The following is a 27,678-nucleotide window of genomic DNA, read 5'->3' as shown; positions in this document are numbered from 1 at the left end:
AACTATTGGCATAAATAATATGTCATTTTAAACTAAATAAATAGGTTTAAAGTAATTATTAAAAACTTAATTTTTTATGAAATTACCTTAGAAATTCCTATCTTTGTAAAATAACTATTTTTATATCCTAGAAATTAAGTTTGTCCTAAATTGATTCTTTCGTTCTTGTTGAATAGAACTCTTGTACATTATATTATTTTCTTTTCACGTTTTCAACCCTTTATTAAACTTTTAATTTAAAAAGTGAGATTCTATAACATTAAAGCATTAGCACAAAAGAACATAATTAATCTCATTTAATTATTATAACAAAAACTTCCAATTTTTTTAAAATATTCAAATATTTTTGAACATAAAAATTAATTCTTCGAGATATTAATATATCTACTTCTAAAATTGTTATTCATTACAACCAATCAATGCAACTGAAAGTACAATCAACAATGTACAGCTCATATTACATTTTTACAAGCTTCTGTGCATATTTCATATAGATTTTTACATAAATGGTCTCGTGGAATACATCACGAGATGAACATAATTTACAAACGCTCATTTAACTTCAATGTCAGTTTTTCTGTATTCATTCTGTATTTTTTCGTACTGTATTCCTTTTATTATTTTCTCATTTCTATCTTACTTCATTTTCTTATCATCAGTTCCATATGATGAACTCTTACTTATTTTGGACATTCCGATCATTCTTTGCAAAAGTAAATAAACTGAAACGGTGAAATTAAAAGTATTAATATTTAAACAATATATAGAATAAACATAAAACTGTGTATCATATTAAAATACCTACTTAAGAAGATACTGCTTGCCCCTATCGAGAAATAAATTATCGATCCAGACAAGAGAATAATAATCAAATAATAAAGAATTGGTGCATTCACTACCATTGCCCAGAAAATTATATTAACGAGTGAATGATATCTTCTTTTTAATGTAATCTTTTCTAATTTGGGTACCCCACTAAGTTCAAAGAAATCACCTGTTTGTTCAAAACTTTCTGCCATACGATCCTAAAGAAAAAAAAAAAAAAAAAAAGACAGAAGTAAGAATAATTTCATACCTAATTTCATTAATTTGAAATGAAATCATACTTTTTTCTCATAATGTTTATGTAACCATTCTTCAGCACCTTTCTCGTCTTCTGGCACTTCTTCTAACGGTATCCTGAAAATACACATGTACGCAGTGATCCGTTTTCCCTGCAGCAAGTTTGTTAACGTTGGTTTTACAGGATCATCTGACTTAAACTGCAGTTGCATGTCATAAATGTCAGAAATTTTGCCCCGCATATGCGGTAAACTTGCTACAAAACCCTTCGTTCGTGGTGTTAAGTGATAATTTAATACTGGAAGATTCGCTTTTTGGGCAAATTTTTTACTAGCTTCTAGTTTTTCTGCTGTAAATCGTGTTCCCTCGGCACATAAAAGCAACTGCATAAAGTAAAATAATAATTAAAATATTGTTTCCATAAAACAAACAACCTTAAGAACGAGTTTAAGATATATTAAAAATCACAGTAAAAATATGACAAAATTAAAGATCAAATGATTAAAATTGAATATCAGAAGAAAAATTCTTACCGATATACTATCTGGGTAATTTACAAGCTCTTTAATTTGTAAGGTGATTACTTCTTTATCTTTCTCCCAATTTCTTTCCATAAATATATATTCAGCAAATCTCCATGCCCACCCTAATATTGGAACATACTGTAGTGATTTTTTTACATATGCTTTGCAATTCTGAAATATGCAAAATTTCACAATATTAGAAGGTAATTGAATTACTTTCAATTTATCTTTTATGTAGAATTTTAAAACCAACACCAAGTACTCCAGTACGTTCACATATGATCCATCCACAAAGCCAATCTATTTCATATCTGTGGTTCATTAATATATATTTATGGTTATTTCTAAATTTTTCCACATCATCCATATTCATATAAAGTACAATGTCTAATTCAGACCACCATTCTGGTACAAATGCTAACTCTGGAAATGTAATTTCAATCGTGCAGGATAAGAAAAAACATTTTCTTTCTATTTAATTTCTATATCAGAAAAGAATTATATTCAACAATTAAAATATATTAACATTAAGATTAACTAGCTACTGAAGAAACTAGTTAGAAGAAATAATATATTTAATAAAATTAATAAAATTAATAAAATTAAGATAAGAATTTAAAAATTTATATAAAGCAAAAATATCTCAAAATTGCATAATTAAAATAACTTACGACTATATAAGGAATAGCAGAGATAGTAGTTAATCTTGCGATAAAGATATGTGGAGAAAGGTCTAAGACCAAAGTACAAAAGACACTGGAAAAAATTGATGATCAGGCCCGATGTAAGAAAAGTTATACCAAATATAACATAAATCACATTAGATTGCTTCAATACTGATAACAATCCCATCTTTCACAATTTTTTTACATGTGTTCAGTAATGATAAAACATACATATATATCTCTTGAAGATTTTTAATTTTAATATCTGTAAAAAAGTTAAACATGTTGAATACACGTTGATAATAATTCAGTTTTAATTAATGAGATAAAATAGAACATTTCAAGTTTGTCAATCTTTAATCATAATTGAACTTTTAACCAGAGGTTTCTATATCATGTATATCTAAATATACATATGTATACATATATTAAATTTTCATACAATTCTTGGAACACAGATATCCATATATGGGAGATCTCTATTCCACATGTATTTAAATACATGAACATACGAGTATTAATGCTATTAATAATAATTTTAATATAGCAGTCACAGTTTTGAATGTGTATTAAGAAAACGTTAATAATAAGCTAAGTAAGACATTAGCAATAATAATCACTTAAAAGAATCAAAGGCAAATCTTAATTAAGGTTTCAGCCACATAAGTTTCGAATTTTGCAATTACACCTGTCACTTCATTGATGATGATTTCTTCTACAAAAGTGTATTATTATAAACTGTACTAGTTTTACAATATTTAGAAAAGATTCTATCCTTCTCCAATGATTCCTTGTAACTTTCAAATTTTGTGCCACAACAGCAATTCAATATGTAAGTGATATAACTAGACTGTGGATGCGTAGTTTTATATGTCGAAATACGCAAAATATATGCTAAATTTATTTATCATTTTACAATATAATACATATAAAAGGGTACAATATAATACATATAAAAGGGTACAATATAACATATAACATGCGTACAATGTAATATAAGCATATGATATGCAGGAGTCATTTCAATATAGTTACTTATTATTTATTGCAATTTACATTACAATATGTAATAATGGTCTTTTTCATATTTTCAATTGTTAGTTGATGTTTTTTATTAGACAAAATTCGTTTATGAACAGAATATGTTCTTTCAACATTACAGGATGTGATAGTTGCATATTTAAATTTTTCTAATATTGTGCTTCTATTTCCATTTATGAAACATTTAAGATTTTTCTCAGTCTAGATAGTAGTTTGAATCCTGGATCTTTTTGGTGGATATAGCTACATTTTACTATAACATTTTACTTCACAGGCAGTAGGTACACGATCTATTTTTCCAGTCAAATCTTCAACCAATTTTACCAATTCATTTAATAATAATATGTTTGTTTTCAATTTTGTTATGGTAATATGGAAGAGTGCAGAAATTAGTTTCAATAAACGCTAATTCTTCAGAAAAATTTTCATCCTTTAAAATCTCTTGGGCTGATTTAGTACACGCTACATTTTTTTCTTTAAGATTTTCTTTAAGATTTTCTTTAAGATTCAACAATCTTGAAATAAATGAGAATTTAAGTATCATGTACAGAATTAATGATTCGATTAATTTTAATGAACTGATACATTACTAAATACACTTACCTCTTTAATAATATGCACATATCTTGCTTAAAATATCGCTGCCTTTAACTATGTTCCCCATTGTATTAGAATAGGTTCAGATGGTAATGGGACATTTGGTAATCTTTTTCTGTAAGTTTCAAAACTATGTGAAGCTTCTTTTAAATATATTTGCATCAAAAAACAAATAAATTTATTGACCAAAGGGAAGTGTAGTCTCACTTTCTCGATTATTCTGTGCAAGCCATGTTAAAAATAACATGTCAGTAACAGTTAACAACAAAATAATTTTAAACTTGTCCCACAATATTTTTATTGCAGAATTCACAGATCGTGCAACAGTGACCTGATTTATTTTGTTCAATTCTATACAAGCAAACGAGTGAGGCATTGAAGCTGTTATTATTATCTTTTTCACATAATGTACTAACTATCATGTTTGCTATTTAACGACTAACTTTATCTGTCATTTAATCAACTGAAATGCAAATAATGTTTTTCCTACCAATATATCATTTTGTACACTTTGAATAATTTGTTTTACAGCAATCTTGTAAGTAATTTTTTCTTAGAATTAACTTGTTGAGAATATTTTGATTTGTACAATTTTCCAAAAAATTTACAAATAAAACTTTGTCTAAACACCACCATGGAACATTGATAGCCACTACTGCTTTGCATAAAACAATGTAAATAAACTTAGTTTTCCTTGCCATAACCATTATATCGAATATTGTCATACAAATCTTCCAATTTTGCTTCAGCATTTCTTCTGTGCATAGCAGTATTGGTATGTTGTTTTAACTAAAATTTTCATTCACATAAAATCTAAATCACAAGATTAACAAAAAAGAAAAATGATATTAGATACTTCAAGTCATTGATTATCTAATAATATTATTGTTCTGTTTATAATAGTATTATTGTTATGTTTATCATTTGATCATGTACTTCTTTATTGCAGGACTCACAAGCAATTGTATTACCATTGATAATCAAATATATATCTGCAATTTCAGATACCTCTGTTTTTATCATTATATATTTTTGCTTGTTTTCGGCATTGCATGATTAATGGAACACCGATGATATTTGTATTTTACTAATATTACAATGCAATTGACTGCGATATTAGACTTTGTAGATAACTTCTTATCATTTATATCACTCATGATTAGTCAGAACATTGCAACAAGTGGTTTTTATAAACCACTCGTATGATATCATGAGACAATATCATAGATAAAGTAGAGATATAATATAGATCTGTTGTCAATACCAAATATAATAAGTGTATGCGATGAGAAAGTTGCAAGAAACATGTTAACATGATATTTGTCAACGTTTAATGTCTCATTTTGGACATTTATATAAAGTATGCAGAACATATACAATATGTAATTTATACAAAATAAGGAATATTTTTTTATAACCCTCTTATAATAACAAAACATATTTCTATCTTGGTTCAATATCTTTTCCTATTTTATATAAAAATATGCACTTACATAAACATCCACAATCTAGATATAACATTAGGAAAGCAGAATTCTATCACATAAAACAGCATTGAATTAAAGTTGTTTCCAATATACTCAGCTGTTCTTGTTAACACTTGGATATTTGTTTTTCAATGTTTAAATATATGTTTCAATATAAAATGATTAATTGTTTTATAGAATTGGCAAATAAGTTGCGGTACATCCTCTCAAGCTTTTCTTCATATCTTTCTAACCATGGTTTTCAAAACATTGTTTCAAGTAGCTGTTTCTTTATTACTTCTCTTTTATAAACTTTATAATTTGGCACTCATAATTAGTATCTAATAATATATTAGATATATGTGTATACTGTAATTTATAGGCTGAAAATTATAAATATATTTTGGGCATCTACTCAATTATAGTATTATATCCTTCATAACCCATATAATAAATAGCTTCATCTTCATCAAGCTTTGCATGCTGTATCACCCAACTTCTTTGTTTCAACATTTAAAACATATAATGTAGTTATACTAATGTAGTTATAACCAATAATGTAGTTCAATTTATATGAATGAATATTATCTCTTTATTATGAATTTCTTCATAATAATGAAACACATGCATTGTATCGTTCGTATATTAGAAATATGTATATATTCTATTTCTTAATACACGTTATACGTGTGGCGTGCACACATGTGACTTTATTATCCATTCAAAACTTTGACTTTTATTTCTAACCATACATACACACTTAAAACAAAAATTCGGAGACATTTTTAAATAAAATGTTTTTAAAAGTGAAGCATAACACAACGATTAAAATTGTTAGAAAAACAATTCGATATTTTAAAATTTTATAAATATCAAAAATATAAGATACCTTTTGACTGTGTATTAGTCGCACACGATAGGATAAATATTATCATGGAATCATATCGCTACTTGATTGTATACATTAATCATACATAATTTCTAAACTTTATTTATATAATACAGAAGAGATTTCGCAAGATGAAATTCATTATTTTTCTTCATACTATTTATATGTACCTGATTTCTTTCGAATGAAACGTATAACCTCATTCTTTGTTGACAGAGACACACATTGAAGAAAATTATTATTAGCCAAAAAGTATGAAAATTTTCTTAAAAATCATTTTCAAGGATGAAATAAATATTACAAAGTCAATAAAATAATGTATGCGAAGAAGGAACCGATCGTCACTTAGTTATGGAAAAGATGATAAGTAAACAATATAAACATTTAAATTCATATAATAGAACGAAAAAAAATGTGTTAAAATTTAAATACAATTAATGAGAAAATATATTATATTAAAAAGCGTCCTTAATTTTAGAAAAAAAAAAAAAAAACATTTGAAACAATTAACAAATTTTCACAATTCAACTCACCCAACTTAAATCATTTCTAAAATCTCGGGTCAAACAATTATCGCGTGCAAAGTGCTGGAAGACACTAACTTCTGAATAACTTCAACTTCTGTGTGCCTTTATTTACATGGTATTCACGCACGCATAAAAGAAGAGATCAAAGAACGCTGATTGGTTGAATAAAACATCAGTTCTTGATCGCTAACTAATGAATATCATTTCTGATGATCAGGTGATACTGTTGTTCAATAAAAAGAATTATGTAAGAATGTATTCCATATTTGGTGTTTATCCAAGAATTTATTTTATGTAGGTTGGTGTCCATGCCGCCACCAGTACAGTGCGCGAAAAATTGAAAACAATAAGAGCAAAATATCATTCTTATTACAGAAGGAAGAAGTGTTTAACACTGTTTACTACCTCAAGAATTTTATATGCATATGTAAAAAAAGGAGATCTGAGAATGTCGTCGTTCACATTGTAAGGAATTGCTAAGTCAGTAAAAATAAAGAAACGTGTACATTAATATATGGGAATGCAACAGTTGTATACATATTGTAATAAAAGGAACACTTCTTATCATTTCCTGTTAACGAATCAATTAATATCTTTGGTTAAAAAAGCTTTAAAAAATACCACTCCACATCGGAGTTTACTACAAAAGATGGAAAATACGTTCTTCTTATCACATTCCACTTTAATAATTTAATAATATGGCATACACGGTTTATGGGGAATATTTTGATAAAATTAAAAAGATTCAATTGAGATCTTTTTTCTTAATATCTGAAAATATAATGAGATCATACATTATAGAGCATTTATTTCTCCAGCAAACACAATAACTTAATATTATACACTATATATAAACTTAATATTTATTAAGATATAATACACAAGCCACGATAAAGAGATCGAAAACTATTTGTTGGTAATATTTAATGAGCCGATATAAATATTCGAAGTTGAACGCGGAAGTTATAGCTTAAACTGTTTCTTTTCAGCTTACAACTTAATAGTAACGAGATTAATTTCAGCTTAATATCAACAGTTAAATGTTACAAATATAGAAAAATTACCTATAGCTTATAGTAATGCAATCGATAGTATTTTATCAGGAATGAATTATTAATTAAAAATAATTGTTATATGTATATATCCTCTTGCCCCGATTCAAATAATGTTGTATTCGGTGAATTTGAATTGAACACGCAAAAATTAGGCTTACTTTTACGCCTTTCTCGCCTTTTAAATTCCGACTTGTCACACCGTCCGCATCAAATATATGAACAGTATATTTACGTGTTTTATTCATATACGAATTATTTTAACACTATACTTACCACCACCAGTAAAATTAACCGTGTTCAAACTTTTGTGTACAATTTCCTACATATAACGTTATCACATTGCTGTTTATTTTGACGACTTTTCTTAAAATATGTATACAATAAATTTTTCAGTATTTACTTCTCCTCTCATTTTCTTTTTTTCCAAAAAATATACGCAGCCTGTCCTACCTACCGCGACCAATCAATTTGATCGGACGAAAAATTTATGATATTTACTTACTTAATTATTTTCAGGCCGCAGAGTTGGATGACACAGTGTACAATTTTATAATTCGAAGAGAGTGGGAGGTAGGGAGGGAGAGAGAGAGAGAGAGAGAGAGAGAGAGAGAGAGAGAGAGCATCACAGTATAAAAGTTTTATAGCATTTCCTTTGCGTTATAAGTTACAATTGCAAATTTGAAGAAAGAAGAAGTAAATCCACAATATTTTGATGTAAATTTTCTATTTCATATTTAGTGAATTATTCTGTGGCGAATATTTATCCTAAAAATGTCCACGCATTGAAAAGCTATGAAGTCATTAGAAAAAGGTAGATAACATGGACGAGAAGTGTTTGGATATTGATGAACAGAATCTTTCTGAAATTGAAAATAAAATGGAAAAAGGTGATGACCTATTTGACATATCCAACGAATTAGTTCCCAGACACGGATAATGAAGAGAAGAATATCTTGAATAAATGTAAAAGACAAAAGGGAAGGAGATTAATACTGAGATACGAAAGTGAGTGTGATACTGATACTGATACTGAGATACGCATCGAAACTGCTGCTGATGGGACAGTTTGATAGGAGATAGAAGGTGGTTCCAAACCCGGAAGAACACCAATTCACATAATATCTGTAGGGAATTATCAGGTCCGACAGGATATGCTAAACGAAATGTTATGAAAGGAAAAGTAAAGATTGCATTTTCTCTGATCATAGACTACCATATAATGAAAAATATACGTGCACAGTACGTGCACAGAAGCAGAAGCATTTAGTTGGGGGCTAATTATTATTCTTTTTCTTTTTTTTTTTTTTTAACTATAATTAAATTCATTTGTTGCTCTGCTGTATATTCACAAGGCATATAAGGTAAAAGATATAGGCATCTCATATTTGTGAAATGACCGTGAACAGAAAGTGAAGTTTACACAATAGTGTAACAAATATAAATGCAAATAACTGGCCACGATTGACTCGAGCCGTGGTGAACAACGCAATAATCATTGCTTTTTCAACAATTGCCAACAGTTATTTGCGCATAATCTGCTACGAATGCACAATTATTGGTAGAATTCACTGTAGTGGTACCGACAACTTCATGCGAATACCTTGGAAACCAAAGTCGACCGTCGAATATATACATAAAAAAAAAAAAAGTCATCGAAATCGGAGAGAAAGTAGCTTCTTGCAGATTCACGCAATTTTATATTTCAATTCTTTTTATAATTCAATATTTCAATTCAATTTATATAAAATGTAGTTCTTTTCTATTGCATCAATTAAACATAACATTTTGTCCAATTTATTATGTTGACAGAATCATCGCCACAAATATTCATATCGTCAAATTCTTCACCATGGTAGCATGACTTTCCTCCAATAAACCAATGCTTTACTGGGTGCCAAGCCGGCCCCATCTATTATAAATTCTGTCTATAATTGTGCGTCCGTAATAACGTATGCATTCATATTGTTTGACGGCGGTCCTGCAGCAGTTGGATACAGTGATAACGCAGCACCAAAGTCCAAAATTGTTGCGTGTTTTATTCGTTAGGCTGCGAAATTTTTCTGATTACGAAAATATAAGCTTATGTATGGTAGAGTTCTTAGCGTTACGTCGTACGGTTTCTTTGATGACGAACGAATTGCGATAAACAATGAGTGGAAGGGGAAGCAGGGATCGTGAAGAGGGATCCCTATAGTAGACATCACTGACGTAACACATACCTAACTTTTATCTTTTCTTTATAGTATTCCGAAATAACCGAAATATTACAAATAAAAGATAAGAATTACGTTTGAGTTAGGTCATGACATTTATAGCCATTGAATACATTAGACATATCATATTGGAAAATATAACATTTATAGCCTTTTCGGATCATAAACTTATTATATTTACTTTCTAATAAAAACTGGGAAAATGTTCGAAAGATAATTCCGCTTTCTAGATTTTATTCCAAAATTATCCATTAATATAATTAATATAAAGCACATAAGAAATACTAGAAGTATTGCTTCTGATGTAGTATGTAGTACGTACAATCAGTGGAACCGATTGTAACCTAACGTTAATAACATAGGCGTACGTTTATAACCTAGAATTGTCGATATTTTCGGTCAATATTCTATGAAAGTAAGACACGTGAACGATGGATGATCACGTATCTTGGAAGATGTTATTTTCTAGGTTTCTATGTCACTGTACAGTTATGTTAAACGTAAATTTGACGAACGTCGCCAACTACGAACGGAAAGTCAATAGAGAGCTAAGAAATTTGCTTGTTGCTAGATACCTCGCGGCGGCCGGATTAAGAAATCTAACTTAAATCCAATACATATATTGATGATAACATTTTTAATTGAATTATAACAGATATAAATGATTCTTATAGCCTCGCATATGCAATTGTGCGCGAGGCTTTCATTCGAACGATCCGTGAAATATCAAAGCTCGCCTAATCCTCGTTTACGTATATTATCTGATAATACCTATTATTATTGGAATTGAAATCGGAATTCTGTTAGAGTATTTATCAGATATTTATCAGCATTTCAATATGTTAAAATATTAGATTACATATTCTCTACTAACATATAAACGGCCGCAATAAATATGAACTTCAATTTATACTCAACGCCATCTATGTATGAATTAAGAGCGAAATTTAAAATCAACTTGATCTCTGAATTATGATCATTCACTGCAAAAATCTAAGAGAAAAGATTGAAGAAGAAAGATCAGGGATCTTATTAAAAATAGAATTTTCGATTCATTAAATTTATATATATTAGACAAACAGTAGTTCAAGCCAGTTAATCCTGTAATACAAAATTTGCATTACATCGTAATACAACATTTACGCTAACTTCTATAGTTAGTGCAGTTATTGGAAATATTTTCTGTTATAAAACTAAAAATATATTTCAGCGAAATATAACTTTAATCTTTTAAATTAAAAAACAATTAGTAACAATTTTTTCCATTTAATATTGTTACTTTGCAGAATGTATGAAAAGCGTGGCTGGAATGCAGCAAATATTTATTGAAATTGAATAAGTAAGCAATATATACGACACTAATCATTTCTAATGATTAAATAAACTACATATAGTAAATTTTAGTTAATTTCGTCTAGAGAATTCTGTCTAGAATTAATTTTATCTAATTCTTTAATTTGCATTTCTAAAAGTGGTAAATGGTATGGCATTGTAACTTGAAATTTAATCGAGCGATTACTTAGGGATGAGCAATAATTTCACTATTAATGTATTGTAAACATTTTATTACTTGTCCTCTTGTTATATAACGAATGCTCTATAATTTTCACTCACATTATGTTGATAGCATTGAATTGTCTATTGGCCAATCAGCGGTAGTCTTGACACGCCCCTTGAATATTCGTTTTCGGTGACTGAATGCAGGTCAGAGGGTAAACAATTTCAATAAATTTTTCATTGATTTCGTAGTTGTTATTGATTGATGGTCTGAGTGACTTTCGTCAAATTCTTCAATCATTTAAAATGGTGAGTTCAATATTTTTAATCTATAATTGTAACATTATATTATTTTATTAATAATGTCAACTAAAATCAGTAATAACACTTTTTAGAGATAGTGTTCGATATAGGAAAGTTTGACTTTATAAAATCTCCCATTCGGGATAAAATTTTTGAAAAGGTTTGTTGTAAAAGATGTTTGTGTATTTTTGTGATAGTGATATTCTAAGAAAAATTTTTACCTAACCTAAAATGAAACAAACGTCAAAATGGCGCCACCCAGTGACATACATGAAAATTTTGGTTTTTCGGTCATTTTAAAAAAATTAAAAATATAAATTCATTTATATATTTTTTGTAATGTAGATAATTTTTTGTTAACCCATATAAATGTCTTCTTGATGTAACTCATACTAATGAATTAATATTTATATCTCCTGGCATTTCCTTTCTTTTCTGTCTTTTATTGAAATTAGCGAAAGTTAATATGTATCTTATCGCTTATTTATATTGAATTTCATGTGGCTTGCCGCCTGTTTATGCTAAATTTGAATTATATTAATTATACTAAATTATATTTACTATCATCACACTTACTACTACAATTTAATTGTATTAAATACTAAGATGAAATTTGTATAAATTAGATTTATTCAAAATAACATTAAATTAGAAATATAGTATAGTTATATTAGACTTAACAGTTTTATTATAAATGTATAAAATTCCATTTATTAAAAATATTACTAGACTTATAAATTCACTGGGTTATAGAATATTAAAAATTAAATCAAACTTAATTTTAATGTTAAAGACGGAACAACAAATGGATTGTGCTTTGGATTTGATGAGAAGACTGCCACCTCAGCAAATTGAAAAGAATTTGAGTGATTTAATAGATCTAGTGCCATCTCTTTGTGAAGATCTCTTATCCTCTGTTGATCAGCCCTTAAAAATTGCAAAAGATAAAGAATCTGGAAAAGATTATTTACTTTGTGACTATAATAGAGATGGAGATTCCTATAGGTAATTGTGAAAATGTGCTTTGCTCTATTCTGTTATTAATATTATTACTATATTTAGTTTTACTAATATTACATTAAGAATAAAAAAAAAATAATATTTTACGTTATAAAATTATGTTGCAGGTCCCCTTGGAGTAATACATATGATCCACCATTAGAAGATGGTTCAATGCCATCTGAAAGGCTTAGAAAATTAGAGATAGACGCAAATCATGCATTTGATCAATACAGAGAACTTTACTTTGAAGGTGGAGTTTCTTCTGTCTATCTGTGGGATTTGGATCATGGTTTTGCAGCAGTAATATTGATTAAAAAAGCAGGTGATGGTTCAAAGAAAATTAAAGGTTGTTGGGATTCAATTCATGTAGTGGAAGTTCAAGAAAAATCCAGTGGAAGGATTGCACATTATAAATTAACTTCCACTGCAATGCTTTGGTTACAAACTAATAAACATGGCTCTGGAACAATGAATCTTGGTGGAAGTCTTACAAGACAGGTTTGTTTCTAATTAATTTCTAATTATAATTAAAAAAAAGAAGAGATCTTTATATGTATTAATTATTTTCTGTACGACATTCAACGAGTATATCACAATTATGTGAAGTTATTTCCTAACACATTTTTCTTAGGTTGAACAAGATGCCCAAATAAGTGAGAGTTCTCCACATATTGCTAATATTGGCCGCATGGTTGAAGATATGGAAAATAAAATTCGAAATACCTTAAATGAAATTTATTTTGGAAAAACGAAAGATATTGTAAATGGTTTAAGGTCTGTTCAATCTTTAGCTGATCAACGACAACAAGCTGCCCTCAGACAGGATCTCGCGGCCGCGTTGCAAAGGAGAAATGCCAATAATTGATCGTCCGAGGAAGATCAACTTTCCTTCGATTTTGAGGAGTGTCAATAAAAAAGAAAGAAATAAAAGAGAAATCGTAAATGATGAAATTAAGATTCGAATTGTTACAGTTACTGTGACGTGAATTTTGGACAGTTTCCTGTGATATGCAGGGTGCAACGGTAAAGATGAATTTTTCCTGAAGTATTAAAGAATAAATAATTGAATATCAATTATTAATTATGTCGAGATTTTGAATAAAATATTAAGAGACATTACGAGAGTGTCTGGGTTTACACACACACACACACACACACACATATAGAGAGAGAGAGAGAGAGAGAGAGAATATGTTTAAAGGTATGTAACACCCTAAGTTAATGTTGTATTTAAGCATCGAAGTAATTGATTTACGATAATGCTCATAGAGTACATATTTATGTTTAAAGTTTTTCGTTTTTAAATACAACAAATTTATATACTTAGATTTTACCACTTTGTGCAATCTTTCTTGTATTGTTTACTACTCATTGAGATATATTTGTATTAAACATTAATTTATAAAACATTGTTATGATGTTCCTCTACATTTTCATAGTCTTATGTATTGTTTATTAATTTTATAAATTGCTATATTTCTCGTTATATCCACCAGAATTTGATCTATGCAAACGTACGGAACTTTCATAATAATGTCATTTTACACATTTTTTAAATAAAATTATTCACCGTCTGGTTAGCGAACGATGTCTAATGTATATAGGCATAAGTTGTAAAACATCCTTTATACTTGTATAGACGTATCTCATTCTTACAATGAATAAATTAAAAAAAAAAAAAAAAAGTGCAGTCATAGTACATACAAGATACATTTCCGTTACTGTGTTACATATCTTTGACATATTTTTCATGTTTATGCGTGTATGTTGTGTGTATGCTGCGCTCGTGTAAATCCGAGTCAAATATACATTTATACATATATATATATATATATATATATATATATATATATATATGTATGTATGTATGTATGTATTTTGTATGTATACGTATATATACATATATAAATGGCACTCGTAATGTTTTCTTAATCACTAATAATTATTAATAATACGAGATATAAGAGTATTAATGTTTGAAAATGTAGGAATATTAAAGAGAATATTTGCGAATAAACTTCTAACAAGTTGTTCATTAATTTCCTGCCTAAGTACTCAATATTAGTAAATAAGTTTCAAATTGCATTAAATTTAAATTTGGAAAAAATATTTTCAAGTTGATTAATGGTTTCCAATAGAATAATTAAGTCTTTAATTGATTTTAATAGATATTAATTAAACTTGACGAAAAATATTATGCAAATTTTATGGAATACTTTGTATAATCACTAATATTGTTAGTTCCTGCATTGATATTTTGAATATGATATCGGTAAACTTATGAAAAGTAAAAAATTTTAGATAATATGAATGAAATTGAAAAGGACAAAATGATAAGAATTTCAATTTAGTTGTTTTCGATAGTTTTAATTAACTTAAATGAGTGTAATATCATGTCAGTTAATAAAATAAAAAAATAGCAAAATCATTAAGACTCGAAGTTTCAGTAACGTGCTATTATAAGAACAACAAAATATCATCGAAGGTTGACACAATAGCACCGACGGCTTTTTTATCATTTATTTATCCATTTATCTTCCATTGATTTCCGCCGTATAAACAAATGCTCGTTGGTATCCATTTACTTATATACTTTACGTCTGTGTTTTTTGTTTCGAATTTCGTAATTGTGTACTTTCGTATATACTTGTATATTTTCATATACTTTACCACTGTGTGTACTTGTATATGTGTATTCGTGTTTATACGTTGTTTGCCTATGTACGCCAATGCTGGTTATGTTATTTTTTGAAAATATCTATATACCGTCTGTGTGTGTTATGGTTTTACAGTATTATGATTTAATACTTTGCACATCAATTTAATACGTGTGCAATAGAATTAAAGAATAATATTTCAAGAATATATTTTATAACTGAAGTAATTAGATTTGACATATCATTAATTATACCACTTGAAATGAGTTTTATTAATTGTTTAGATTCTATTTATTGCTACATAAATACTAGTAACTATTGACAAACTATATAATTGGTAATTTTAATTAAGTATAATTGAGATTTCTTTATACTAAAAATATTTTCAAAAACAATATTCTCGAAATATCATTTCACATCCGTGCTTATAGAGTAAATGATTGATTTTAATTTGTTTGGTGCCTGAAAATTATTTTTAGTACAAATTTTTAAAATTTAACGGAAAGACCAGCAGTGGTGTATAATTAATTAAACCGAATATCGAGAAGCAGAAAAAAACGATTTCCGTCTCTCGTGGTTGAAATACGACCGTGAGGCCGATTGATTCGTTTTTCGTTCTTTTTTTCTTCAGTTTCTTTTTATCGATTAAATTCATTTATCTAGGTAGTCTTAATCTTAAATTAGTCTGCTTAGATTACAGTAGCTTAGTTGTTTCTTATCGTTCATCTTTTATATTTTTTTATAGTTTTTTATGCTTTCATAGATGGTATGGTCTGATTTGAAATCGAGCTTCTAATGTAACTCAGGCAGTTACATTTTAACTCAAACTTCAAGTCAGAAATCAAAATTGAGTGATAAACTTAAAATTTCAGAATTCAAGTTTGAAGTTATCTTTGAAATTACATGTACGGAGTCTGAAGTTCAAATTGAATTCCAAAATTTTGTGTTAGAATTTAAGAGTTCAATATTCGCCGAGTTTGAAGTTTCGATTCTAATCTCAGAATATCAAAGTTCTGAAAATTGTTAAATATAAAAACGGTCCTCCTACAATACGAGTTCTAAATAAAAACTACAACTTTTACAGGAAATTAATAAAGACCCATCAGATCTACGCAGAAAATTAAGTTTTACTATTTTGAATATGTTTCTGTAATTAAAAATGCAAAGTTATGATTTAAATTTCAAGCAAGAAATATAAGTTTCAGCCCTTTGTACGAGTTTGAAAAATACATTGTAGCGATTTTTATAAATTTGAAACTAGGAATATATTCTTTTTTAAAATCTAAAGAAATTTAGAATACAAATTCTAATCAAACAAGAAGTATAAAATTAAAAACTTCCAAGAATAAGTTACTGTCAGGTAAGGTTCTTAGACGAACAACAGATGTTAAGCATTTCTAGTAAGACATCAATTTTTGTTAGCAATGCTTCAGTAAGCATAGAATACTAATAAAAATTAGACAGGATCATATTTATATAAAAAAAAGTTCGAAACTAAAACAAGATATTAATTTTAAATTAAGCTAGATGCTATAAAACATATAATTTTAATAAAAAAGATGTGATGAACTTGAATGAAGGAGAGAGAAAAAGACAATTCCAAACAAATATAGGATGTATTATAGAGGAATTAAAATTCTAATGTAATTGGAATTCTATATATTCCTATAGAATTGCAGTTTGAGTATAACAGAAAATTTTTAAAATCAGACTTGTAAAGGAATTGAAACTTCAATTAAAGTATACAGAGAAAAGGGGTTAATGTAGGGAAACAAGATTTTTAGATGATTAGAACTTTAGAAATATTGGACTTTCAATAAAATCATAAGTTCGGATAAAATTATATATTACCGCTGAGAGATGTAATTGAAATTCCAATAGAGATAAAATTCTAATCATGTTCAAATTTTATGAATCACAAATCAAGGCAAAATAGTCCTCTTTCAAAATTTCCCAATGTCAAAACTGCCTTTTAATCTCAACAGTTTAAGCCACCAAAACATTCATTTTTCCCCAAGGTCTAAGCTGATACTGTTTCTTGGTTTACTCTCTTTTTATTTGTTTTTTTATTTTTTTATTTTTGTTTTTTGCAATTATTTCATTATTTGTAATCCTCTCCTCCCTCACACTTACACGCTCACGCACATTGTTTTTCTCTTCCTTTCAGTTTTTAAATTACATGTTTGCTTCTTTCCTTTCCCACGTTATTCCTTTCCCCTTCATTTTATTCTTTTCCCAAGTGCCCCCACTCTCTTTTCCTCTCTATTTGTTGTTGGTAGTAGTTCTTATGTTAACCATTGATCATCCTGTATTGTATCTTAGGTTTCTCTTAATAATATATTAACTGTGTGTGTTTGTTTGTTTGTTTCTTTAATGTAATGGTGGAGTCTGGACTGAACACAATTATTTATCGATGGCAGTGTTAGTTTTAATGGCGATCACGACTTCTTCACCACATGCCTTCAGTACAGTGCACTGAAAAAATAAAATATTATTTTTCTGCATCTTTCTGTTAATACAAATATATTGCAAAGAAACTAAGTAGAAACATAATGATATTGTTTATAATACAAGATAATTTTGCACATTAGTCAATCAAACAAGAAACTTGCACAGATATTTGTAATATAGATTGCAAAATATAGATGATATAATAAAGAATAAGCATAAACTTTATTAATATTTAAATAGAATATTTTACAATTAATCTTTATTAATCTTTTCTGTAATAGAACAATACTCACAAGAAGCTCTTTCCCAGCCTCATGATCAGCACGTAACTGAGTACCCAGTTCGCCATCAGGAATTTTTAAATCTTCACGGAGTTCACCATTATCAGCCATCAGGCATAAGTAGCCATCGTCAGATATGTCTGCTAGCTGTAACATAAAGACATATGATTTATATTTATCTTTTTCCATAATCCTTCCCCTCCAGGTTAGGATGGACTTCCAGTTACATTCCTTTACATTTCTCTTTGTTTTGCACTTGTGATCTAAATAAGAACATATATCTTATTTACGTAAGAAAAACTTGGCAAAGGAAATTGGTACCGCACAATTTAATTAAAAATAACGATTAACATTTTATATTTATAATTTCTTTCATAATTAGAATATTTTTATGTTATTACAATGTTATTATCACAATATTATTATTATTATTATTATTATTATTATTATACAATATTTTCTATATTATTTTATAGAATTTGTCAATAAATAACTATTTTAACAAATAAATACTACAGAAATAATGATTTAATATAAACAACATGCATGAGAAATATTATTCTAATGTAGAATAATTTTATAAAATTACTCTTAAATAATTTACCTGATAATCTTCCCGCTTAACAAATGGCACATCCATATTGTGCGTAGATGGACAAATGTCCTCATATTTTTTTGAAGTAAAAATGTCAATGCCTACAAGATGTACTTTGGCATGGCCATGTTTTCCTGTTTTCGAGGTTGACATCTCTACAATTTTGCACGGCCGAGATTTCAGCATCACAAACCCATTTTTACGCAGTGCTGAACACTGCATCGGGTATGTTACAGAAGCACCAGAGTCTCCAGTCTCAAAGTGAGTATCCTCTATGTCTGCCATCCTTAGTTTCTGCTATTCTGAAATAATTTAAAACAGATTAAGAATTACATTCAAACATCAAAAAAAACATAAATAAATGAAATAAAATCAAACAAAACGAAAAATTTTAATTATAATAGTTACTTATGAAAGATTTAGAAAGACGTAGAAATATACTATGTATGACATACTGATTTCTATTAATTTCATAAAATTCAAGTAGCACGTAGAAAACATTTTTACATATTTTATGTCTCAAAGATTTAATATATCATATACAATTAACATTGAATTCTTGCATACGAGATATAATATATAATTACATATAACATATACATTAGAAGAATAAGTTATAAGAATCTAATATTGTTTTTTAATAAAAATGATAAAGTTCAATATTATGTTTGTAAGAGGAATCAATAACCTAACTAATTTTTTATGGAAGGTATAGAACTGTTTTATAAGTTACAATGTAACGCCTAAGATATGACATTAAAATTTATAAGAAAACTAGAAAATTAGAACACTTTCTAAACTGTTTTTTTTTTCTTTTTTCTTTTTTAACTTTAGCAAATAAAACATTCTAGTAATATTATTGATATTATTGAATTTTATAACTATATTTAAAGGCATCATATCGTTAGAGCTTTCTGACTATTATAATTCCTACAAAATCACCATATGGTATGTAACTTATCTCTAAAAATGAAATTCCTAGTGAGAAGTTAATAAACATCATTTTAGTTGTTGGTTCAAATACAAATGAAACGTACAATACAAACATAAATCGAATAGGAAAGCTGTTACAAAATATAATGCTATATGATGTAGTAATCTATTATATTTTGTAAAACGTTAGAAGTACATCAAAATTATTATACAAAATTGCAACATGAATATAAAAAACAAAACTATACCATCTTCCACAATATGTTTTGAAATGTGATACTTCAAATGTGTGCTACAACTTTACTTTTTTAATATTAAAAAAGATATTGACACATTTAACATACAACTTGGCTGCATTTCAAATTATAAACAACAGATTCAGCAACGTGTTACACAAAAATTGCTTAAAACAGTAAGGGACATGTTCCATTGTATGGAACGAAATATTTAAAATTGTAAAAAGGCCGAGTGTTTTCGAGATATTACAAATAATAACAAAAAAATGAGAAATAATAGTAACATTAAGTACGATATTCAATGCTTGAAAATGTTTGCAGAATAAACGTGAAACGCAAAAAGTATCGAAACCTACCGTGATAGTGAACAGAACGAGAAATGAACACGTTGTGCAAGCACAATCTAACCAAAGATTCCAACGCGGCTGACAGTTATCCAGTTATTGAAACCTTTCTATGAAAAATGAAGCGGAAAGCCTCGCGAAAGTCAAATTACCTTCGAGGACGAGTTTACTACGGTTTTTTGACCGTTTTCCTTAAGAAGATGGCGCGAAAAGGATTGCGTGCGGTTCGTTGCCGAAATTGCCGACTCTCGGAAAACGTTCAAGAAATGACGAATACGTACTAGCCTCGGATACTGGCGTTCTTTGTTCTTGGGATTTTTCAGTAGCACGTTTTGCAAACTTGTTCGAGTGATCACAAGCCGACCAGCTAGACTCACCGTGAAAAAAGGAGAACAGACTGGAGATACTCACATGTGATCAAAATGGACACTCTAACCAGAAGAGTTGGCTGCGCTTGCGCGAACCGCTAATCGGCGACAGGGGGCCACTCGGATAGATCCACGGATTCCGGCTGGGAGTGTTTGTGGGGGTAGAGTTAGATGAGAAATATCGTGCCAGTTGGAAATTTGTGACGACCCATCGACCAGCTTGGCTCATAGGCCACGGGCGACGCCACCTTACGGACGACGAAAACGCCACAAAGCCGAGACGGCCGTCAGAGGAAACAAGCGTTAATCGCGCGACTTCTGTTTTAGCGCACACTAACCACGGTCGTGGCAGTCGCAAGATGGTAGAATCTGTTGCATACTTCGAATGATTTGGTATTTAAAATGAAGGTTTTTTTAGGAGTATTAAATTTCCAAAGCTTAAAGGGACTAATAGATTTTTTTTTATAAACACGATAAATTTATATATTTAAGCTAGAATATACAGTTTGAAACAATATGTTGTACTGATTATTAAATTAAAAAGTATGTAGTACCACTTAAAAACACAAGGTTGATCCTCTCGATACATTAATAAAAAGATACTTAAATGTAATGTATTATATTAATATCTCTGACATCGATTAAATTTGTACGAAATTTGATAAAAATTGAATAAAATTTATTATAAAGTTTGCACTGCAACAAACAAATTACACTGAATGAATCCCTTTGATAAATGCTGCAACTGACGTTATTGGTATATCTGGTAGAATACCATGTCCCAAATTCGCTATATATCGAGTTTTACCGAATTTTATTGCCATGTCTCGAGCACGATCGGCTATTTCTTGCTATAGAAAAAGAGATACCTTGATTAGTAGAAATATAAATAAGGACTAAAAAAAAATGGCTGTGTATCAAGTATTCTAAATATAATTTTCTGTATAAAATTATATAAACCTCAGAAGCATATAATGCGCATGGATCTAAATTTCCTTGCAAAGTAATTTCAGAACCAAATCTTTTCCTTGCTTCTACAGGATTAACATTCCAATCTAAACCCAATACTTCATAAGTTTTAGACTTTGCTAACATTTCTAAGGAATTCATAGTTGCACCTTTAGGAAAAGCAATCTAAAATTTGTCATTCCTTTAGGAACTTAAATTAAAATAAGTCACCATAAATATATTGTAACATTTATTTTACTTACCATTGGCACTTCAGGAATATTTTCTTCCTTCAATCGCTGTCTCACTTTATCGCTGATTTCTTTCAAATATTTAAACGAGAACTTTTCAAATAACTCGTCATTAAGGAAATCACTATGACTTTCAAATACTTGCAATAACTATAATAGAAAAGTTACATTACGCTTCATTAATCAACATTGAAATTATTTTGCTTTATTTCTATATTTTTTATAACATTGTAATATTTTTTCAACAAAAAATGGACAAGTCTATACCTGTGCTCCGGCTTTTACTTGCATTACAAGGTAATCAATTATGACATTCGTAATAAGTTGTAAGAGTTTGTGAGAGTCTTCTGAATACTTGTATAACCATTGCCGTGCCTTTGTCATTGTTGAACTACCTCCACCTTGGATCATGTAGCTCATTAATGTCCACTAACAATTTACAAATATAAATACTGAAAGTATTTGCTTTATAACATGTAGGAATCGATTTACTCACTGGTGCACCAGTAAAGCCAATTAATGGTACTTTTCCCTCTAATTTATGCCTTGTTAAAGTTATGGCGTCTCCTACATATTTTAAATCCTTTTCTACATTTGGATGAACTAATCTAACTAAATCTGTTGGATCCTTCAAAGGTTTGGGTAAAATTGGCCCCTGTTTTTTTTTTTTTATCACAAATTATTATTGTATTTATATTTGCTTTCTAAAGATTTTCTTTTCTTTTTTTTTTTTTTTCTCTTTTGTTTAGGATTATAAAAAGTTTTAATATAAAAATTAATAATAGAAAAGAAAACAAACCGTTCCAGGAACCATTTCAACAGTTAAACCCATTGCTTGTGGTAGAACTAATATGTCAGAAAAGATAATGCTAGCATCCAAGTCAAACCGTTTTATAGGCTGTAAAGTAACTTCACAAGCTAAAGCTGGTGTTTCACAAACAGAGAAAAAATCATGTTTTGATCTGATTTCTTGAAACTCTGGAAGATATCTCCCTGCTTGACGCATTATCCATATTGGAACACGTTCTGTGGACTCTCCTTTTGCAGCTTTTAAAATTAAATCATTTTTTAATGGTGGAAATTCTGTTTGTGCCATTATTATCTGGAAAAGATTGATATTTAAAAGAACTAATGTGAAATTTTGAATTGAAAAGTATATACAAACATACATATAATCTTAACCAGTATATTTTATACAAATTACAACACATTGTTTTTACAACACCTTTTCAGTGTTTTTACAAAATTATTTGCTATTGTGTACTTACATAGTACAAAAATATAAAAATGTTGTATAAATAATAATCTAATCCCGTGTAAATTATAAAATTTGTTACTTTCTATTCCAAATTAATTTTCTTATTTACAAAGTATAAAATTATTAAAATGATTAAATAATATAATATTTAAACTTAAGCTTTTTACTAATGAATCCTTTTACATAAAATATTTCTTCTGTTTTATTAAAATATATTACAAATAATAAGAAGATACAATGGTATGAATTGCACTTTTGCCATATCTATATACGCATAGAATGAACGTTTCAACTAATAATATGGAAAGTTTTGAACATCTTTACTTCATCTACATGTACTTGCGCTCTATGGTTAATTTAACCAATCAACTTTTTGCAAATTCTAGGGTAATAATTTTAGTTTTAATAAGTTTTTAAAATTTTTTGCTATTATGTATCTAAAATTTAAGATTATATATAAATTTTAGCGTTATATTCAGAGCTAAATGGATAGCAAAAATAAATATTCTTTTACACATAGTATACAGATTTTACTATAAATTGTACTTGTAGGCCTAAAACTGTATTAACCAATTATGTTTACAGAAAATATTTTGAGAGTAAGAACGTGGCGCGTTGTACGCCGTGTATGAGAAATTTGTTTTCTACCTCGATTTCACGTCAGTTTCTCGTTTTGAATTGTAAAGTAAGGTAATTTATGTAAAAAGTGTTTAATTTTTTTGGTTATGCGTTTAATTTGTATATACGAAGAAGAATCATAATAAACAAATAATAATTTGTATATTAATTTTAGGTATTTTCAAAAATGGATTTTTTAGAATATACTGATGTGATTGCAGAAGTTAAAGGAGCTATGGTAAGTAATATATTACTTAGAGTTTGTAACGAGTAACAATACTTTTCATTCTATCTTTTACTTTCATTTTGTAGTCGCGTTATATCATGTCTTTGTTAATATTTAAAGTTAGATTAATACGTAACACGTCTAGATGAAATCCACGTTTCTATTATATTTTATAATATAATTGCAAACAAATTGTATTCTATCTTATAAATATTGAAATTATTAATAAAAAATGTTTGTAATAATTCATCAGTTACTTTCGATGATACTATTTATGTTAAGATGGTAATGAGATAAATAGAAATTTCTGTGTAATTGCACTTATATATGACTTTCTTATGTACAGACTCTTGGGCGATTGAAACTTACAGACCAACATTTGATTTTTAAAAATCAAAAGACAGGCAAAGTAGAACAAATTTCAGCATCGGATATGGAAATGGTAAATTATCAAAAATTCATTGGTACCTGGGGTCTTCGAATATTTCTGAAAAATGGAACTCTACATAGGTTTCGTGGATTCAAGGAAGGTGTAAGTAAGAATTTTTAGTTAGGAATAAATCTTTTTTTAATTTTACATTTTGTAATGAAACAATATTTATCTTTAGGATCAAGAAAAAATTGCAAAATTCTTTCTACAAAACTATAAAAAAGATATGCTAGAGAAGGAACTTAGCCTAAAAGGTTGGAACTGGGGTACAGCTAGGTTTAATGGTTCTGTATTAAGTTTTGATGTTGGTCATCATACTGCTTTTGAAATTCCATTATACGATGTGTCTCAATGTAACACTGGTAAGAATGAAGTCACATTGGAATTTCATCAGGTAAATTATCAACAATATAACGTGCTTAACATTAATAATGCCCCTTAATATTAAAATTTTGTACATTTTTCAGAATGATGATGCTCCTGTGAGTTTAATGGAAATGAGATTTCATATCCCTATTAGCGACAGCGCAGATCAAGATCCAGTAGAAGCATTTCATCAGCAAGTTATGGAAAAAGCATCTGTCATCAGTGTCAGTGGAGATGCTATTGCAATATTTAGGGAGATTCAATGTCTTACACCACGGTATGTATATATGTTTAGGAAATATAATTTAAAAGATTCATATATTAATATAACTCGCTCTTCCAGTGGTCGTTACGATATAAAGATATTCCAATCATTTTTCCAATTACATGGTAAAACTTTTGATTACAAGATTCCAATGTCAACTGTTTTAAGGCTATTTCTTTTACCACATAAGGACAACAGGCAAATGTATTTTGTGGTAAGCATTTTGTAAATTATTTTTATCCTTTCTTGTTAATTGTTTGTTTTATTATTATCGATAATATCTTTCACTTAGGTCAGTTTAGATCCACCAATTAAACAGGGTCAAACCCGTTATCATTATTTGGTATTATTATTCAATCAAGAAGAAGAAACTTCAATTGAATTACCTTTCTCTGAGTATGCATCTGTATTTTATTCAAGCACTATGGTAAAAATATGAACATGTATATTATTCATATATTTATATTATATTATATTGTTGCAGAAAAGAATTAAAAGAAAAATATGAAGATAAATTATCAAAAGAATTATCTGGACCAACTTATGAAGTTTTAGGAAAAGTAATGAAAGTAATTATTAATAGAAAACTTACTGGACCTGGAAATTTCATTAGGTAAGTTTTTTGTAAACTGTGTAGCCGAAATATTTTAATATATTATATGTTTTTAATTTTCAGTCATTCTGGAACACTTGCAATCAGTTGTTCATTTAAAGCTGCTGCCGGTTATTTATATCCTTTAGAAAGAGGTTTTATTTATGTTCATAAACCACCAATCCATATACGTTTTGAAGAAATTGCGTCAGTAAATTTCGCCCGTGGTGGTGGTTCTACAAGATCATTTGATTTTGAAATTGAATTGACTAGCGGTGTTGTTCATACATTCAGTAGTATAGAAAAGGAAGAGTATGGAAAACTTTTTGACTTTATTACTTCCAAAAAATTACGGGTGAAAAATAGAGGCAAGAGTGTAAGTATGAATTATTATCGTAATTGTAGTTCTTTAATTAATTATATTAAGAAATTCTTTGTTTTTGCAATAGGATAAATTGAATTATGACAATGACTTTGGAGATAGCGATCAAGAAGATGAGCCAGATGCGTATTTGGCAAGAGTTAAAGCAGAAGCACAGGAAAGAGATGCAGAGGAAAATCAGGATTCTGAGGAAGAGTCCACCGATGAAGATTTTAATCCGAATCAGGTATAATTTTATTAAAGTTTTTGACAAACATACAAATTTATATACCTTGTATATATATATATATATATATATATATTGTTTTAGGACGAGAGTGATGTGGCAGAAGAATATGACAGTAATCCAAATAGTTCAGAAAGTGAAAATGAATCAGATGCTTCAGGAAAAAGTCAAAAGAAAGAAAAGAAAGAAAAAAAAGAAAAGAAACCAAAGTCAGCTAAAACCGTGGTAAACATTTTACCTGTATTTTTTACAGTGTTTTCAAAATTTATAAAAATGAATTTGCAATCGTACCCATTAGATAATTTACTAAGAATGGTTTATCAATGTATGTATTGCTGGTGTATGTATTATTTAGTCAGAGAAGCCAAGAAAACCTAGAAAACAGAAGAAAGAAAAAGATGCAAATAAACCTAAGAGACCGCCAACTGCATTTATGATATGGTTAAACAGTGCTCGGGAAAGAATTAAAGCAGAAAATCCTGGAATTGCTGTTACAGAAATTGCAAAGAAAGGAGGTGAAATGTGGAGGGAACTAAAAGATAAATCTGTAAGACCAAAATTGTTTTAACTTCTTACATGTAATTTCATAATTATTTAATATATACTAATTATGATAGGAATGGGAACAAAAAGCAGCAAAGGCAAAGAAAGAGTACACTGCATCAATGAAAGAATATGAAGCTAGCGGCGGAGGTGGCGATAAGGAGAAGATATCAGAAAAGAAAGAAAAGGGAGAGAAGAAGAAGAAAGAGAGTAAAAAAGAATCTCCCAGTAAGCTTATGACCGGAACCAGTTTCAAAAGTAAGGAATATATTAGTGATGATGAAAGCAGCAGCGATGATGATAATAAGGTATGTCAAGAATTAAAAATATAATTTATTAGGTATTTTATTAGTATTATATTATGATAGTAGAAATATTATTTTAATTAAATATTTCTATAGAAATCAGAAAAGAAGGCTTCGGATGAAGACAACGACGGAGGTAAAGAGAAGAAAAGAGGAGACAAACGGAGTGCGGTAATTTCATTATATTAGTTGTGTTCTGTTAAAAACATTTTTTTAAGATATATTCTATTGCATATGATTTTATTGTAGGATGATGATGACAAAAAGTTGAAGAAGAAAAGGAAAGAAGAATCCGAGGGTAGTGATGAAGAACCTATTGAAAGTACTCCACCTTCTAGTGAGGCGGAATCTAAAGATAGCGATTAATTATAATTTATATATTTTTTTAACAACCACAATTTCTACAGAAATATCTTTAATATTAATGTATTTAGCATTCTTAAAATCATTAAAATATGTTTCATATTTACCATATTTTAGGTTATAATACAATATTATACTAAATGTTTATATTTGTACGGTTCTGATTTATTTAAATATTTTTAAATGTTTTTAAAATTAT

General features: G+C 28.4%; 6 protein-coding genes across 11 annotated transcripts in view; 3 read left to right on the top strand and 3 right to left on the bottom strand.

Annotated features, from left to right (window-relative positions):
- Positions 1-27,678, top strand: part of Rpn3 (regulatory particle non-ATPase 3) — a 74,039-nt gene that overhangs the window by 37,497 nt on the left and 8,864 nt on the right. The gene's annotated exons all lie outside the window — the stretch shown is intronic.
- On the bottom strand, positions 10-7,007 carry LOC139992553 (1-acyl-sn-glycerol-3-phosphate acyltransferase gamma). Its single transcript, XM_072013490.2, has 7 exons — positions 6,778-7,007; positions 2,258-2,516; positions 1,840-2,009; positions 1,596-1,757; positions 1,107-1,445; positions 806-1,025; positions 10-722 (listed from the first exon to the last, which is right to left on the bottom strand). The coding sequence occupies exons 2-7, from the start codon at positions 2,436-2,438 to the stop codon at positions 637-639; spliced, it is 1,158 nt and encodes a 385-aa protein (XP_071869591.1). The 5' UTR covers positions 2,439-2,516; positions 6,778-7,007; the 3' UTR covers positions 10-636.
- Positions 11,685-14,858, top strand: Cpb (F-actin-capping protein subunit beta). 2 transcript variants are annotated; one of them, XM_072013502.1, is made up of 4 exons: positions 11,685-11,845; positions 12,633-12,844; positions 12,967-13,339; positions 13,473-14,858. In XM_072013502.1, exons 1-4 carry the CDS (start codon positions 11,843-11,845, stop codon positions 13,704-13,706), a joined length of 822 nt encoding a protein of 273 aa, XP_071869603.1. In that variant the 5' UTR covers positions 11,685-11,842; the 3' UTR covers positions 13,707-14,858. The 2 variants fall into 2 exon arrangements, with proteins under 2 accessions (XP_071869603.1, XP_071869602.1); XM_072013501.1 differs by lacking the exon at positions 11,685-11,845 and having other exon boundaries at positions 12,609-12,844.
- Positions 15,188-20,898, bottom strand: Eef5 (eukaryotic translation elongation factor 5). 3 transcript variants are annotated; one of them, XM_072013523.1, is made up of 4 exons: positions 20,750-20,898; positions 18,835-19,127; positions 18,243-18,377; positions 15,188-17,973 (listed from the first exon to the last, which is right to left on the bottom strand). In XM_072013523.1, exons 2-4 carry the CDS (start codon positions 19,108-19,110, stop codon positions 17,902-17,904), a joined length of 483 nt encoding a protein of 160 aa, XP_071869624.1. In that variant the 5' UTR covers positions 19,111-19,127; positions 20,750-20,898; the 3' UTR covers positions 15,188-17,901. The 3 variants fall into 3 exon arrangements, with proteins under 3 accessions (XP_071869624.1, XP_071869622.1, XP_071869623.1); XM_072013521.1 differs by having other exon boundaries at positions 20,620-20,757; XM_072013522.1 differs by lacking the exon at positions 20,750-20,898 and adding an exon at positions 20,491-20,743.
- Urod (uroporphyrinogen decarboxylase) lies at positions 21,364-23,422 on the bottom strand. Its single transcript, XM_072013491.1, has 7 exons — positions 23,174-23,422; positions 22,705-23,007; positions 22,402-22,560; positions 22,173-22,334; positions 21,918-22,055; positions 21,667-21,840; positions 21,364-21,557 (listed from the first exon to the last, which is right to left on the bottom strand). The coding sequence occupies exons 2-7, from the start codon at positions 22,999-23,001 to the stop codon at positions 21,417-21,419; spliced, it is 1,071 nt and encodes a 356-aa protein (XP_071869592.1). The 5' UTR covers positions 23,002-23,007; positions 23,174-23,422; the 3' UTR covers positions 21,364-21,416.
- On the top strand, positions 23,743-27,626 carry Ssrp (structure specific recognition protein). 3 transcript variants are annotated; one of them, XM_072013442.1, is made up of 15 exons: positions 23,743-23,843; positions 23,957-24,019; positions 24,354-24,539; positions 24,616-24,831; positions 24,905-25,080; positions 25,147-25,282; positions 25,361-25,464; positions 25,553-25,681; positions 25,745-26,036; positions 26,110-26,268; positions 26,353-26,490; positions 26,624-26,815; positions 26,886-27,119; positions 27,213-27,287; positions 27,366-27,626. In XM_072013442.1, the coding sequence occupies exons 2-15, from the start codon at positions 23,969-23,971 to the stop codon at positions 27,480-27,482; spliced, it is 2,205 nt and encodes a 734-aa protein (XP_071869543.1). In that variant the 5' UTR covers positions 23,743-23,843; positions 23,957-23,968; the 3' UTR covers positions 27,483-27,626. The 3 variants fall into 3 exon arrangements, with proteins under 3 accessions (XP_071869543.1, XP_071869541.1, XP_071869542.1); XM_072013440.1 differs by having other exon boundaries at positions 26,353-26,493; XM_072013441.1 differs by having other exon boundaries at positions 23,794-23,853; positions 26,353-26,493.

Source organism: Bombus fervidus, chromosome 11 (assembly GCF_041682495.2).
Source record: "Bombus fervidus isolate BK054 chromosome 11, iyBomFerv1, whole genome shotgun sequence".
Classification (NCBI taxonomy): Eukaryota; Metazoa; Arthropoda; class Insecta; order Hymenoptera; family Apidae; genus Bombus; species Bombus fervidus.
This window is presented reverse-complemented; position numbering and strand designations above follow the sequence as displayed.